Source organism: Elephas maximus, chromosome 3 (genome assembly GCF_024166365.1).
Source record: "Elephas maximus indicus isolate mEleMax1 chromosome 3, mEleMax1 primary haplotype, whole genome shotgun sequence".
NCBI classification, from domain to species: domain Eukaryota; kingdom Metazoa; phylum Chordata; class Mammalia; order Proboscidea; family Elephantidae; genus Elephas; species Elephas maximus.
In genome coordinates, this window is record NC_064821.1 from 108,842,305 (window position 1) to 108,860,187 (window position 17,883).

The window sequence follows — 17,883 nt, forward strand, 5'->3', positions numbered from 1 at the left end:
AATAAGCTTCAATCTGTTTTTCAGGTAATATTAATTTTCAAAATTTAATTTAAAAAGCCAATGAAGATTTTAATACCTCAAGGAATACAAAAAGCTAATGGTAGCTCTTGCTGAGAAACAAACTGAAGGTGACATATATACATATAATATGCATTATATAAATGCTATATATTATATCCTCATATCGGAATCAACTCGAGGGCAGTGGGTTTGGATTTTTTTGGTTTTTATATATTATATATATTTTAACTCAGTTTTCATTTAAATACAACAAATAATCAATGGTTATTAGAAATTTTAAAACATGATTTAGTGATACAGTCTCCTCTATGCATGAAACAATTTAAATCTTCCAAACTTGGTAGTGAGAAAGTTTTAATGCCTAAAACACTATAAAATAGTTTTAAGGTTGATTGTGCATAAACAAAGAAAGAATTGGTGTATAGTAGATAACTTTAAAAAAGATGACAAATTGTCCTCTGGAAGAAAAAAATTCTTAATGTTTTAACAGGTTATAGTTTTAATAAATGTTTGGGGGAATGAAATAATACTTTTAGAATTTTTTTACATTAATTATTAGCAGTGATAATTCACTTACTGGTTTTATAACTTTTACCTTTCTCATTTCCCAAGACTGTTGGCAAATGCCAACTACGTGAAGCCTAATTTTAATTAGTTTTAGGAAATTAGAGATTTTAAAAACTATACTATTGGCATAGAATATATAGAAGAAATATTTCTTCTAGTTAGAAAATAATAAACATTCCAATTTCCCATTATGATCCTCTAAGGCTTGTCAAGTTAGGAGAAGCTTAAACCACTGAAACCCAGTTACACATTCTAATCAAGTTATACAGTTAAAGTAGGGAAGAAGAGCTTCCAAGCCTTCTTCAAGAAGGAGCTCCTGTCATGTTCTTAAATTCTTGGGATCACAGGGGACATTAGCTGCTCAACTGAAAGGCTCAGGAAGTCTTCTCCACATGAGCTGTGGAGAAGGAGTCTTGCCAGGCAGCTGTCCCACCCATGACCTGGTTTGCCTTTGTAACTGACCAGCTGGGAATCCCAGCACTTTCACTGAGAATTCATCACTGGCTTATTAAAGGTTCTAAACCCAGTCTAACATACTAGATAGGGTGAGCCAGTTTCAGCTGTCTCATGCTTGAATCTGAAAGTTGGGATAACTACATGATTTCATTTGCTTCAGGAAGAAGCAACACAGAATAGTGAAAAAACCATAGTTTTTGAGGTCCGACAGGCCTTTAGCTGGAATCCCTGATCTGTTAAGTAGCAGTGTCTTTGGGAAAGTTACTTAACGTTTTTTGTGTCTTTGTTTCCTTGTGTGATAACAGCTATCTTGCAGGGTTGCTGTAAAGATCTAATGATGCTAGTATCAAGAACATAATTATTGGTACTCAATAAACAAGGGTCATTGGTACTCAATAAATGGTAGACTAAAATATGGCTACCCGTTTCAAGACCTAACTCCATTTGCAGAGAGTGTTAAATGGTATCCATGCCAATAGTATTAAAATGATCACTCTTAAGTTAGTCCAAAGGTTTTAATATTTTATAGTGCATGATTATTTTGTTTACTGAGCTGTGGAGAGATTCAGATATATGTCCTATGGGAACTTAAAAATGAAAATGAGAACATGTATTTCTATTATTTGGATGTCAAAAGGAAATCTCCTGAATGGCTGCTAGACTCCTTTTCTGACTAAAAATCAAAAGAATAAAATAAATTTACTAAAGACAACCTGATATCCATAATTAAGAGATGAATGTTTTTTTAACAATATAGGAAACAAACAAAAAAACTGTTAGTTTCCCATCCTAAGAAATGCTCTGAAGCATAAGAGTTCACAGTAAGTCAGATGTTACTCATGTGCCTCCTTCAGCACACTGGTTACAAAATACCTTTTTTAATTCTTTGTGTATTCTTCTAATGCACCCTTAAAAACTGCAGTATATTAAGGCACTGTTGCCCCAATTTGTCTGTATTCTCAAAAAAGAATTTTTAATAAAAAGATGAAATTTAAATCATAAACTGAATACTATATATATATTAAGGGACATTAAAAAAGCCCACTCATCAGGGAAGTTGGTCTCATCAGACTTGCTCTTCTGCTAAATGTAATATAAAAAGAAAACAAACAAACAAACAAAACCAAGCCCACTGCTGTCAAATTGATTCTGACTCATAGCAACCCTATATACCATTTTTCAAATAAGATTCATGGTCTTTTAAAAGAATACACTAAAAAGGAATCATGACGGTTAGTTTGATAGGGTCTCTTTATGTAATAAAACGATTCTTTACCTTTCTTAGAAAGTCCTGCACTTCTCTTTTCAAACAGTTTTTGTTTTGTTACTTTTGTCACTAAAAGAAAAAAAAAATCCCATGGTAAGAACATGGAATATGAATAATTTCTCATTACCTGGAAGAAACAACTTCATCAGAAAAAATAATTCAAAGAAATACATATTTATAGCTATCGAGTATAATATATAGTATTTTACACTTTATTTTAAAAATGAACACTAAATAAAGTCTACTGCCAGTTGTCAAGGTACATTCTTTCCCTTCATGTTCAAGAAGTGTCCCCCAAGTAGTATATCCTGGTAAAAGACAGATATGTGACTTCTTATTAAATGAAGCAGTAGGATTTCTATCCCATGCCCATATTAGCATATATAAAGATGTCTATCAAATTTAAATTTGGGAAAAATTAAGTTCATTTCTAAAACCACTATTGAAAACTCAAATTCTTCTTACTTAGCTCTTTGGTTTTCTGCATTTCTCTTTTTAAGCAACTTGATGCACAGGAGATACCAATGAGGTTTTCAAGCTCTTTCCTGTCCTCCAAAGCCTAAAAGAAAGTCATCTTAAATGAGTTCTCTACAAATATAAAACTACTGACAAATCTAGAGAATATCTTAAATACAGTAAATTGTCTTCTTCATTTGAAAAACTTACACTGTATGTTAAAAAAAATTGTATGTTAGGAAATTTAATTTTTCTGGTAGGTTAACTATTACAAGCTTTAAAATGGCTGAGTAAAAACAATGTACTATTAACTAAAAAGACTAAAACATAACTTGTAAATGTGAAAAAGCCAGATAGTACTAAAATATTATGGCTAAGTAATATTCACATAAGACATATCATTCTTTTCCAAAGAATGCATGAAAGTTAGATGTATAAAAAGTTACATGAAAAAGAAAAAGCAGACCTGTATGCTACTTAAATTTTGCATTATTTCCATGATTTTTTCTGATGATTTCTCAACTTTAGACAATAACATCATGAATCTGTAAATGAATAAAAAATAATATTTAGCAAGAATAGGCATTTAAACATGGCGAATCATTTTAAAGGATCTTAGATTCAGTTTTCTAATCCTTTTCCTACATTTTTCGAACTGGTAAAAGATGCAAATGCCCCTCCTCCGTCCTTTCATTCTTTTACAGACACAATATATTCTATCAACTATCCGCGCTCATTTCCAGTGAGCAGTGGGAGCGAGCACACAGCCGGCTTGCTCCCTTCTCCACAAGCCACTTTGAGAACACAAATCCACCACCTTCTCCTTCATTTACTTTGATCAGTGTTACCTACTGATTTTTCGTGTAAAAAAAAATTTTGTATGGCTTTAGTATATGTCAGTGTGAAAAAAAGATACAGACAAAGAAAAGTAAAAAACCAAAAACTATCTCCAGTTGGCATTTTGGAAAAGTTTCTCCTAGGTTTTTTTTTTTAAACATTACAATAACTTTATATTTTCTTTCACATCATGCTTTCTTTACTTAATTGTATCATCACACTTTTTTTTGACACACATAGTCCGTATACCTATAATTTTAGAGGTTTCATAATATTCTATCCAGTAAATGTATATGAAAGATGATTTAACTCTTCCCTTATTGTTGAAATTTTATTTTTCCCCCACATTTAAGGTCCTATATCTGCATATGATAATCTATACCAGCAGAAATATAATGCAAGCCACATATATAATTTAAAAGCTTCTAGTAGTCACATTAAAAAGCAAAAAGAAACAGGTGAACTTAATTTCAACACTGTATTTTCTTTAACCCAATGTATCTAAAGTGTTATCATTTCAACATTTAATTAACATAAACATTATTATTATATAATATTTAAAAGCCCAGAGCATATTTTATATTCATAGCACATTTCATTTCAGATCAGTCACATTTATCATTTACTTCAAGTACTTATTATTAGCCACAAGTCCTCTATTATTATGTCTTTTTTCAATTAAAACTCGTGTCTGGTGCCCCAATTGCTTAACATCAAAACTTCAGTTTGAGAGATGGTGTCAAAGGAGACTCCAAAAGTCTGAAATACTGTTGTTAGGTGCCATCGAGTTGGTTTCGACTCATAACGACCCTAAATACACCAGAACAAAACACTGCTCGGTCTTGTGCCATCCTCACAATTGTTCTTATGCTTGAGCCCATTGTTGCAGCCACTGTGTCAATCCATCTCGTTGAGGGTCTTCCTCTTTTTTGCTGACCCTCTACTTTACCAAGCATGATCTCCTTCTCCAGGGACTGATCTCTCCTGATAACATGTCCAAAGTACATGAGATGAAGTCTCACCATTCTCTCTTCCAAGAAGCACTCTGGCTATACTTCTTCCAAGACAGATTTGCTTGTTCTGAAGTAGTAAGAGGGCTTAAGTGACTCCTACCCAGGCTGAGAACATCTAGCTCCTCTACATGATGCCCAAGCCTACTAAGTGCCCCTCAGGAATGTAAAACTGAGTCAAGTAAGCTACTCTGCTCTTACAAGAAGGAATCCTAGGGCTTTTAACCTTGGGTCTCTTTGAGAGGACTGGAGTGGCTACATTGTCTTAACCCATACCTTAAAGGAACTGGTGGTGCTCCCTGTTGACCTTCCAGGAATTGTGTGTTGGGTTCTGCAAAGCTACCATTTTGAAAGACTCCAAGAGGTTCAGTCCACATGATACAATGCAAATGGTGCTCCCAGGAGTTGTGCAATGTAGCAGTCCCAAAGGACATACAGGAATCTCCCGCTTTGCACCACTTCGCTTTTACGAAAGACCTACATTAGTACCTGTTTTTGCTAATCGAGAGAAATCTGAAGATTTTCCCTGTAAGAAAAAAGGTTAAAAGTGGAAACGGTGTTCAGCATTTGTTTTGCAGTGAGCAGTTAAAGAGGCAGCGGGCACCTGGAGTAGTGTCACCAAGCTTCCTCTCTGGGAACTATTCAGGTATCTCAGCATCAAGCCACCATAGCTTTGAACTGTGTCTGTGAGCATCAGTGCTTTATCTAGATTTATTTTGTGCATCCATTAACAAGACGTGTTCTAAGGTATCAGAAAAGTCTAAGAGAGCACAAAAGGTTTTTAAGTGTTATTTGGAATGATTTGGTAGGTTATTTTTTGGGTCTGGGAATGCTCAAAAAATTTTCCCATATAAATTAATGGTAATTGCTTCTTTATGCCATTTTGGCTTACAAAAGGTTTCACAGGAATGCTCTATGTCTTGGTTATCTAGTGCTGTTTGCTATAACAGAGATACCACAAGTGGATGGCTTTAACAAAGAGAAGTTTATTTTCTCACAGTAAAGCAGGCTAAAAGTCCAAATTCAGGGCACTGGCTCCAGGGGAAGGCTTTTTCTCTGTCGGCTCTGGAGGAAAGTCCTTGTCCTCAGTCTTCCCATGGTCGAGGAGCTTCTCAGGTGAAGGGACCCTGGGTCCAAAGGACGTGTTCAGCTCCTGGTGCTTTCTTGGTGGTATAGGGTCCCCAGCTCTCTGCTTGCTTCCCTTTCATCTCTTGAGAGATAAAAGGTGGTGCAGTCCCCATTCCAGGGAAACCCTTTACCTGGGATCAGGGAAGTGACCTGAGTAAGGGTGGTGTTACAATCCCACCCTAATCCTCTTAACATAAAATTACAATCGCAAAATGGAGGACAACCACAGAATACTGGGAATCATGGCCTTACCAAGTTGACATACACATTTTTAGGGGGCTAATTCAATCCAGGACACTGTACTTTCAGGTAGTAGGAAAAACCTGTACTAGAAACCCTCTCTCCCAAATTAAGATAGTCACTGGGGGGCTCAGCTAGCAAAACAACTGCTTTGACATCCTTGGAAAGCTGTATGGACTGAGTGCCAATTATCTGGGGAAGATGTTTTCAAGACATCTTCACGTGCCTACGCTGCTTTTGCAGGGGAACTTGTAGTGTCCACTGCAGAATCAAGTACGGCACACTCTGTCACTCTTCTCATTTTTGCTTATTTTAATTTCCTTTTCTCTCCTCTTCCTCCTTCTTCTTCTTCCTAGATGAATACCCTTTCTCTCATTTCTACGGCAACCAAATTCATAAAATGGTTTTATAACTGCCATCCAACTGTTAAATCCTGAGTAATTCAGGACACGTTTTTCCGTATCTTCTGACTCAGTGGAGACGCTTTTATAATCTTTGGAGATAAACTACTTGCTGAGCAGCTTTTGGGGAAAATGTGGCTGGCACTGTCTTCATCCTAGACAAACAAGCATCCTTCATGAACATTTAATCCCACTTGTGCTGGAGACTGGATTTTCATTGCTGCTGTTATCCTTTTTCTATATTTTCAATGCACAGTTCAAATTCTACTTTGTTACCCTAGCTAAGACAGCCTTATTGCTTGCTTAGAGTTACTTGTTCTTTAATAACATCTTGATGTTCCTTCACTAATTTACTTGTTTCTGAAAACCAACCATCTTTTATTTCCTTGAAGGTGCCTGCAGAATGCATTTCTCAAATTCATTATGGTACAAAATCTCACAATGACTGTTGCTTTAGAGCCTATTATACCACCACAGTAGTCAAAGCAGGCTGGTAGAACGATACATACACCAACGGGACAGAATTGAGAATCCAGATATAAATTCATCCACCTATGAGCAGCTGATACTTGACAAAGGCCCAAAGTCTGTTAAATGGGGAAAGATCCATACCTCACACCATGCACAAAAATTAACTCAAAGTGGATCAAAGACCTAAATATAAAATCTAAAACAGTAGAGATCATGGAAGAAAAAATAGGGGGAAAACACTAGGAGCCCTAATACACAGCATAAACAGTATACAAAACATTACTAACAGTGCACAAACACCAGAAGAGAAACTAGATAACTGGGAGCTCCTAAAAATCAAACATTTATGCTCATTCAAAGACTTCACCAAAAGAGTAAAAAGTTTACCTACAGACTGGGAAAAAAATTTTGGCTATAACAAATTCAATCGGTGTCTAATCTCTAAAATCTATAAGATACTGCAAAATCTCCACAACAAAAAGACAAATAACCCAGATAAAAAAATGGGCAAAGGATATGAACAGGTACGTCACCAAAAAAGACATTCAGGCAGTTAACAGACACATGAGGAAATGCTCACAATCATTAGCCATTAGAGAAATGCAAATCAAAAGTACAATGAGATACCATCTCACCCCAACAAGGCTAGCATTAATCCAAAAAACACAAAATAATAAATGTCGGAGAGGTTGTGAAGGGACTGGAACACTTATACACTGGTGGTGGGAATATAAAATGGTACAACCACTTCGGAAATCAATTTGGCTCTTTCTTAAAAAGCTAGAAATAGAACTACCATAAAAAAAACCCCCAGTGCCGTCGAGTCAATTCCGACTCATAGCAACCCTATAGGACAGAGTAGAACTACCATACGATCCAGAAATCCCTCTCCTTCGAATATATCCTAGAGAATAAGAGCCTTCACACGAATAGATATATGCACACCATGTTCATTGCAGCACTGCTTACAATAGCAAGAAGATGGAAACAACCAAGGTGCCCATCAACGGATGAACGGATAAACAAATTATGGTATGCTCACACAATGGAATACTATGAAACAATAAAGAACAACGATGAATCCGTGAAACATCTCATAACATGGAGGAATCTGGAAGGCATTATGGTGAGTGAAATTAGTTACAAAAGGACAAATATTATATGAGACCAGTATTATAAGAACTTAAGAAAAGGTTTAAACACAGAAGAAAGCTTTCTTTGACAGTTACGAGGGTGGGGAGGGAGAGCGGTATTCACTAATTACATAGCAGACAAGAATTATTTTAGGTGAAGGGAAGGACAACACACAATACAGGGGAAGTCAGCACAACAGGACTAATCCAAAAGCTAAGAAGTTTCCTGAATACAACCAAACCCTTTGAGGGACAGAGTAGCAGGGGTGGGGGTCTGGGGACCATGGTTTCAGGGAACATCTAGGTCAAATGGCATAACAAAGTATATTAAGAAAATGTTCTGAATCCCACTTTGGTGAGTGGCGTCTGGAATCTTAAAACCTAGCAAGTGGCCATCTAAGATGCATCAATTGGCCTCAACCCACCTGGAGGAAAGGAGAATGAAGAACACCAAGGACACAAGGAAAATATGACCCCAAGATAAAGAAAGGGCCACATAAACCAGAGACTCCATCAGCCTGAGACCGGAACAACTAGATGGTGCCCAGCTACCACTGATGACTGCCCTGACAGGGAACACAACAGAGAATCCCTGACAGAGCAGGAGGAAAGTGGGACGCAGACCTCAAATTCTAGTAAAAAGGCCAGACTTAATGGTCTGACTGAGACTGAATGGATCCCAGAGGTCATGGCCCCCGACCCTCTGTTAGCCCAAAACTAATACTATTCCCGAAGTCAGCTCTTTAGACAAAGATTAGACTGGACAATAAGACATAAAATGATACTGGTGTGGAGTATGCTTCTTGGCTCAAATAGACACGTTGAGACTATGTGGGCAGCTCCTGTCTGGAGGCAGGGATGAGAAGGCAGAGGGAAACAGGAGCTGGTTGAATGGACATGGAAGATACAGGGTAGAGAGAAGGAGTGCATTGTCACATTGCAGGGAGATCAACTACGGTCACCTAACAATGTGTGCATAAGTTTTTACATGAGAAAGTGACTTGAACTGTAAACTTTCACTTAAAGCACACACACACACAAAAAAAGATTGTTGCTCCCACTTTCAAGTCAGTTAGTGAACAAATCATCAACTTTATAGAATTTTTAAAACTGTAATACGGAGACAGGCCCTAATCAGTGGCTGTCATTACTGTCTTATAGAACATTACTCTTTTCTGGCTAGACAAAACTGGATCAACTCCTTCATCTTATAATGGCCATTGTATGAAACTTCTTGTTCAACAGTAAAGTAAAATTCCAGCATTATCATTTTTCAGCACCTAGTATTTAAAGTCTCCAGGTTGGTCCTCTAAGATACTTTCAAAAATTGTTGGCCTGGTACACCAAAGAGTTGTCTCAGTCTTGTTTCTTATGATATGTTAAATATAAATTATCTTTTCTCTTGGGAAAGCCACGTGCTAGAAATTCAGGATTTTCCATGCATTTTTCCAATTTGTTTAGAAAAATTTCATTGTAAAATTCAGGGTTCTTTAATTTCCTACAAAGACAAGGTTCATGTTATTTAAAAGAACTTCAGCGAAAATAAAATCCATAGGAGGGATGTATCTATTAGTTATGCTCTTAACTTCTTCAATATCAAGCAATGATGTGTAATATGACTTTCAAATCTATAATTCTGATCCAGTCCTGGGTTTTCCCTATCTTGACCACTTTCAATTATCTTCCATTCTTAACTTCAAATTTATCTTCATCATTTTCTCTATATAAAGTGCCTCAGGTGTATTCTGAGGGGAGCGCTAAAGGAACAAAAGAAACTGTCATTAAATTGTTGGTTCTAACTGACAATTATTGATACAGGTGGTTAGCAAATATTAACTCAGCTGCTACTGTGCCATTCTAGATCTGGAAGAAGGGGAAGTAAGGGAGAGAAGTGATTTCTTTCTTTTTTGTGAAAATACACACAGCAAAACGTAAACCAATGCAACAATTTCTACATGTACAATTTACTGATACTGATTACCATCTCCAAGTTGTACAACATTTTCACTATCCTTTTTCAAATTATTCCACTACCATTAACATAAACTCACTGCTTTCTAAGCTTCTCATCTAACCTTTTGAGTTCCTCTTGCCAATTTGATCACATATAGGTATTTCTTTAAAACAGCATGATGCTCAAGTCAAACACTCTTTACTAATTTTTTTTTTTTTTAATTCTTTGGTTTAAAGATCATTTCAGGGGCTTTGTTTTGGTTTAAGGTTTAAAGATTACCTCAGATCATCCAGCCTTAATGGTTCCAGGAAGTGTGGATTCCATGAGAATTTGAAATTATGTTCCATATTTTTCCTCCTTTTGATCAGCATTCTTCTATAGAATTTTTGATCAAAACATTCAGTAATGGTAGCCAGAACCCAGTGATTTCTTAGAGATTCCTTGTCATGCAACCAATGGTGCCTACTGTACTGACTATGTAGACATTATGGGTATAAGTGGAAGAAGAGATGAAACCCCCTAAAAACCATGATCATGGCCTCTAAAGATCCTGACTTCCTTCCTTTTTGTAACTTCCAATTATTTATCATTTGTCTACCGCAGTAAATTACAAATTCCATGGAGACAAAGATGATGTCTATTGTTTACTCTTATAATCCAAGTTGTCTAGCATGGTGCCTCTAGTATGGGAGGTGCCCCCCAAATATTCGATGGATCAATGAATAAACCAAAAAGACTTGGTCCCGTGACCATATATCCCTGGATGTATATGAAATATACCCATCTTTTAGTTCTCCCTTTCACTTCCTCCATGGTTCAAGTTGGTTACATTGCTGAAAAAGTTAATTACCCCAGCCCCTTAACCTTCTGCCACATGTTCTCTATACATTTGTTTTCTTCGCTCCCGGCCTAAGCTGCCAACGCCACAGAAAATAAATGTTACAGCAATACTGAGGGTCAATATTGCAAATGTATGAATTTTCTGGGCCCCTGATGTTTAACCTTTTATGTGTTTCACAAACCATTGCTCAAAATAATGATCTAACCCAATCTCCACTTCCTCCATACTAAAATGAAATTCTTAAACTCAGATTTCTGCTTCACTATCCTAACACCATATACTCAAAGGCCACAGATTAGCTCTTAATTCCTTTCCTAAAAACGGTTACCTGAAAGTTACCTCTAAGAGACTGTGTTTTTATAAAATCTCAATAAACCTGAGGGTTACATGTATATAACAGGGATAAAATCCTCAGGTTTTTCTTTATTTTCACTATAGTTCAACTCATACACAAAAAGGTAAATAGGTCACTGAACCTCTGTTTATCTAAGCTGAGTATTTTGGATGATGTTAACAATAAAATATATTACTAGCTTTTTTTTGAGTGCTTTCTAAGTTCAAGGCACTGCATTTATTACAAACTGTATCTTTAGTCTCCAAAACAACTCTCTGTGGTAAATATTATCTTCATTTTATAGATCACGAAACCTAAAGCACAATAAATAATATAATTTTCCAGGGCTATATAACAAGGGGCACAGTCACAACTTAAACCCAGGTGTGTTTGACTTGTGCTCTTAAACATTACATAATATTTCTCAAAGTGTAATTCACTTACCACTGGCATCAGAATTCCTTGGTGAGACTGTTAAAAATGCAAATTCCTGGACTGCATCCAATGTCTAGTAATCAGAATGTCTCTGGATAGGGCCTAGAAATATGCATTTCCAGGTAATTTTTATGTACATCAAAGGCAATTAAAGAAATTTTCTCCAAAGAAAAAGTGGCCAAGTTAAAAAAAGAAACTGAACAAAATGAAAAAATTGACACTGTCAAAAATTTTAAACAGCTGAAAATCAGTCTCTTTTAAATATTGATTCTCTTTGGTTTCCCTCTTAGCTTTTGCTCACCTACAGGATATAACTATACCTTCATCCTAAGTATCTGATAAAAATTTTCAACTAACTCAACTTTAGAGACCCTCATTTTAGGCAGAAAGTGATCCATAAGTCAATATTCTTGTTGTATGATTGAATACTTAAAATATGATAAAGAGAAATTTGGACTCACAAAACTGTAATGGAAGCATGCAACCTGAGAATTCTGACCAGTGGTTGTCACAATTATAAACGGTATAGTGTCTTAGTTATCTAGTGCTGCTGTAACAGAAATAATACAAGTAAATGGCTTTAACAAAGAAAAGTTTATTCTCTTATAATCCAGAAGTCCAAATTCAGGGCGTGACCTCCAGGGGAAGGCTTTCTCTGTGGAGTCTGGGGGGAAGGTCCTTGTCATCAATCTTCCCCCGGTCTAGGAGCTTCTCAGCACAGGGACCCTGGGTCCAAAGGACGCATTCTGCTCCTGGCACTGCTTACTTGGTGGTAAGAGGTCCCCTCTAACTCTCTGCTCGCTTCTCTCTTTTATATCTCAAAAGAGCTTAACTTAAGATACAACCTAATTTTGTAGACTGAGTGCTGCCTCATTAACATAACTGCCACTAATCCCACCTCATTAACATCACAGAGGTAGGCTTTACAACACATAGGAAAATCACATCAGATGACAAAATGGTGGACAGTCACACAATACCGGGAATCATGGACTAGCCAAGTTGACACACACTTTTTGGAGGGACACAATTCAATCCATAACATATACATTAAAAAATAAGAAAGAAAAACCAACCAACCAACCCAGTTCTAGCATAACTATGATTTTTATTTGGATTAGTACTGAAATCAAAGTTTCACATCTAAAAAAGTTACTCTTCTGACTGTAAAAGAATAAAACGAGTGATTAAAAATAAGCCTTATATAACAGTAGAGACACTTGTAGAGATGGAACCGTTTTGTATTTTGACCATGCTGGTGGATATGTGAACTTACACGTGTGGTAAAATTGCACAGAACACACACACATGCACGCGCGCACACACACACACACACACGCAAATGAGTACACAGAAAACTGAGGAAGCCTGAGTAATATCAGTAGACTGTGTCAATGCCAATCTCCTGGCTGTGATATTAGACTACAATTTTGCTAGATGTTACCATGAGAGGAAACTGGGAAAAAGTGATACATGTGATCTCTCTGTATTACTTCTTATAACAGCATGTGAATATACAATTATCTCAAAATAAAAAGTTGAAAGAAAATAAACATTATAGAAGACAGTCACTATTATTACATTTTCATAGCAGTGCCAGAAGCAGTAGCAAATTACCAAGAGCAAGGAAGGCCAACAGCAGTGAATTATATATTTGCCTTTCACAACATAAAGGATATGGAAGTTCATATAAAGTATTAATATGTACGTGTCTGTTTATAAATGAGCTTTATTGACATGTCATTAACTGCTGTTTTCTGGGGGGGGGGGTGGAATTAAACCTAGAACATGGAGCTGTGTTTTCCTGCTGGGAGAATTCTTATAATATTCTCCAAGTGGATTAACAGGGAGTGATTTCAGGACATATTCATAAGCCAAAAAAACAAAGTGCAAGTGAGTACACACTGTATGACACACACACTAAAAGAGTGCATATTGTAGGAAATACACACTAAAGTAGTTAATGGTAAAGGGGGATGTCATCTGCAACTTCTCAAATAAATAGAAATAAGATAATATAAATGAAACTGCTCATTCTTATAAAAATAAACTTAGGAAAGGTAAACCAGAAACGAATAAATTTGGTTACCTACAGAGAACAGGTAGAAGGAATGGTGGAGGGAGCAACACTTCTCAGTATATACTTTTGAGGTAAAGATTTTAGAACCATGTTAATGTTTGACATAGTAAAAAAAAAGAAAAATCAATAACGATAAAGGAAAAAATTAAAATAAAATACAAGCAGAAACCAGAGAATGAAATTTCAAAATAATATAACCACGCAGAAGGGGGTGGGGGAACCAGCAATTTTTGAACACAGTAATTTGTCTACATACCTTCAATCGAAAGACAAAAAGACTGCAAACAAATCTTGAACTCTCAGAATGTTTTTTTTTTTTACAGTGTACAGAGTGCAGTAATTCTGAAACTATTTTGTGTATGTTGCTTATTCCTTAAGCAAATGTGTAAATACACTGGTGTTAGGAACCAGAGATCTACTGCTTGAGAAGAGATAAAAAATGCAAAGGGGGAAGGCAAGGAAAAACCCTGTATCAGTATGAGCTCACAAATCAAAAAAAAGGCCAACAAGCAGAAGGCCAACTTAACAAACATAGAAGGAAAGGTAGGGTTAGAAAATCACCACTGTGTAACTATGAGAGTAATAAATGACCCAGGCAAGAATCACCAATGTATGCTAAAGCTATTGGATAAAATAGTCTCAAACTACTTCCCAACAAAGTATTAATTACAAAGGGAAAACTATTAACTTTACAATGGATATACCTGGTAGGCACCACCTTAATCAAATGATTAAAGTATCATCAAGAATACGACAAAATGCCTCCTGATGTAATACACTGAAAAAATGATTTATCTGAATGTCATCTTGAAGAAATATCAGACAAACCTAAGTTGAGGAACATTCTACAACAACAACAACAACAACAACAACAAAAAACAGCCTGTATTCTTTAAAAAATATCATTGTCATGGAAGACAATGAAAGATTAAAGAACTGTTCCAGATTAAAGGAAACTTAAAACCTATCATGCAATGTGTGATCTGGGACTGTATCCTGGATCAAGGGTAAAAAACTTCAATAAAGGACACTATTAGGAAAATTTGAATAGAGACTGCATATTAGATAATAGTAACTATATCAATGTTAAATTTCCTGGTTTTGATACTTGAATTGTGGCTATATTACAGAATATTCTTGTTCTTAGGAAATGCACACTAAAGTGTTAGTGGTAAGGGGGGATGTCATCTGTAACTTCTCAAATATTCAGAAAGAAATGTGTATGTGTGTGGGTATACATGTGTGACACAGAGAATGAGAGAAGCACATGTGACAAAATGTTAACAATTCATGAATCTCGGGGAAGGGCCCAGGAGTTCTTCGTAATATTCTAGCAAATTTTCTGTAAATTCAGAATATTTCAAAATCATAAGTTTTAATAAATATTCCAAGTTGTTATCTGTTTAGGGAAGACATCTGAAGATATTTTACCAGTGAGAAATCTTGTTTGCAGTTTTAAAATGTTTTCTCTGTGGACTTGTCCATCTACTTCATAAATTTGTGTTTTTAAGGCTCTCAAAATTTTTGTTTAAATAAATAAAAATTACTTGTAAAAAGAATTTGAGGCATGTTTCTATTTAATTTGTATTTTTACCTCATTTAAAATTTTTTATCAAAATAAGAAAAGGGTATGAGATTCAACTTTTAAATGAACTTTACAATAGAAATAAATTTAAAAAGTAAATAAAATGATATACTGATTATTTCAAGAGAAAACATTTTGCTGAGATTCTTAAAATAATTTATTTTTATTGTTAGACAATATACTTACATTGAAATATTGTGATTAATTATTCACTAGCCTTTACAAACATAGAAATTTATTTAGAAACTTGTTTTATACTCATTTTTACTTTACTTTGATAATTAACATTCAGTTTTTCTACATAAAACAGCAGACTCCATTTGTTCTTCTGGTCTGCTAAGAACGTATTTTAAAGGCATCCTACTTTCTATACCACAGTAACCTTACAGTTTTGTCATAGAAGCTAGCTATTAGATACATGTATAAGTCACGCTGTTAATCATAACACCACAATGTATTCAAATCATTTATTTATGTGTCTGCCTTCCATTCTAGACCATAACCTCCTTGTTATAGACTGAATGGTATCCCCCCAAAATGTGTGCCAAATTGGCTAGGCCATGATTCCCAATATTGTGTGACTGTCCACCATTCAGTCATCTGATGTGATTTTCCTGTGTTGTAAATCCTACCGCTGTGATGTTAAGGAGACAGGATTAGAGGCAGTTATGTTAATGAGGCAGAACTCAATCTACAAGATTATGTTGTATCTTAAGTCAATCTCTTTTGAGATATAAAAGAGAAGAGAGCAGAGAGATGGAGGAACTTTCTATTGCCAAGAATGAAGAACCAGGAGAGGAGCCTGTCCTTTGGACCCAGGGTCCCTCCAATGAAAAGCTCCTAGACCAGGGGAAGATTGATGACAAGGACCTTCTCCCAGAGCTGACAGAGAGAGAAAGCCTTCCCCTGGAGCTGGCACCCTGAATTCAGATTTCTAGCCTCCTAGACTATGAGAGAATAAATTTCTCTTTGTTAAAGCCATCCACTTGTGGTATTTCTGTTGTAGCAGCACTAGATAACTAAGACAGGGTACAACAATTGCTGAAGGGATATCAAATGAGATCTCTTTGAGAAACTCTTCCCTACATCCTGATTATACTCTAAATGGCATTCAGTTTCTGTATCTTTTAACCCAGACTACTCATTACTGATTTAATACTATTACATGGCAACTGATTTAATACTACTTCATGGCAACTAGCAACACTAATACTACAGCTACATTATGAAATCAATAGACTTGTACCTTGACCTGGGGTTATACTCACAATTAACACTACATAGGGAAAAATGCATTGGGAGTTCTGCACAAATGATTTAAAAAACTTTTGAAACATAACCCATCTCTAAGTTGGGGAAGGTATATGACAACATAAGACCATAAGCTCCTAGTGGGTAGAAACTTCCTGATGGCATAGTACGTGTACACAGAAAATACAGCTAGAATGGTAAATACGCTGAACATATGAACTACTAGGAATATTCAACCTTCTTTTCTGCTTAATTCAATCCTTCTGGATAATTACGCAATACTTAATTCAATTCCTATCTACCTTCTGGTAGACACTAACGTTCTTTCCAGAATGCATGTGTAGTAGCTTTCTGCAGATAATGCTTCACTCAAAGGCACCATTGGCAGGCCAATATGAAAATGCTTTGTTGCTGGACAGGTAAGCCTTTCAAGTTCCCCCAGCATCCTTACTCGACTAGCTTCTCTGTGCTCCCAGCTCTGCCTTGAACCAGCTATTTGTTAGCCATTAAGTCCCCATAAAACGCACTTCTCTATCCATGTAAATCTGAAAAGGGTATTTTCCTCAGCTTCACCTTAAGATGATCACAGAACACCGTCGGAGACTTTGACTTGCTTACATTGGCTGTGTTGTTAGGAGGGACTGATTGCTGGAGAAGAATATCATGTTTGGTAAAGTGGAGGGTCAGCAAAGGCAAGAAAAACCCTCAATGAAATGGACTGACACAATGGCCACAACAAGGGACTCAAACACCAACAGTCATGAAGATAGCGCTAGACTGGGGCACCATCTCGTTCTGTTATACATGGGGTCTCCGCGTGTCAGAGCTGACTTCATGGCAACTAGCAACAACATATTACCATTATATAAGCGCTACAAAACACATTACAAAATAAGGTATTTTACTTCTTTAAGAAGGACTACAACTCAGGTGTATATTATTTATTATATCTATAGAGAAATGATTTCTCCAAGTTGTCATATTTCACAACCATGAACCTTTTCTTGCAAGACACACATGTGTATTATTTCAAAATGAATAAACTTACTCATCACTGTTGTTTGTTGTAGATTCCTTTCTTTTAGTCATTCTGGAATTGAGGTTATTCAATTTTTCCCTCTTTCCTATACATTGTATAATAAAGAGAAGAACACAAAGTTAAGAAGAAATTCCCAAATTTTAAACAGAATTTAGATTGCCAAATTTTAAATAGAAAGTAAGAGTGACCAAATGAAAGGAAGGTAGGAAAAGAAAAAGTGTCCTGAAATTTCAAACGGGAAAAACTTTTTCCCTATTCTGACAAACTTTTCAATAGCTGTTTTTTTTCTAATACCCATTTTCCTAATTTTTACGTAAAATGACATAACACAGAAAAAACAATTTTTTGGTTAGAATTACCATTGGAATTTGGCATAT

General features: G+C 35.9%; 1 protein-coding gene across 1 annotated transcript in view; it reads right to left on the reverse strand.

Moving 5' to 3' along the window:
* The window catches only part of ITGB3BP (integrin subunit beta 3 binding protein), a 90,279-nt gene that overhangs the window by 13,126 nt on the left and 59,270 nt on the right, over positions 1-17,883 (reverse strand). Inside the window, exons 4-7 of the mRNA XM_049879468.1 lie at positions 17,516-17,591; positions 3,234-3,312; positions 2,777-2,870; positions 2,321-2,380 (exon numbers count right to left, since the gene is read on the reverse strand). Of these exons, the coding sequence (XP_049735425.1) occupies positions 2,321-2,380; positions 2,777-2,870; positions 3,234-3,312; positions 17,516-17,591 (309 nt within the window). The remainder of the gene's footprint in view (positions 1-2,320; positions 2,381-2,776; positions 2,871-3,233; positions 3,313-17,515; positions 17,592-17,883) is intronic.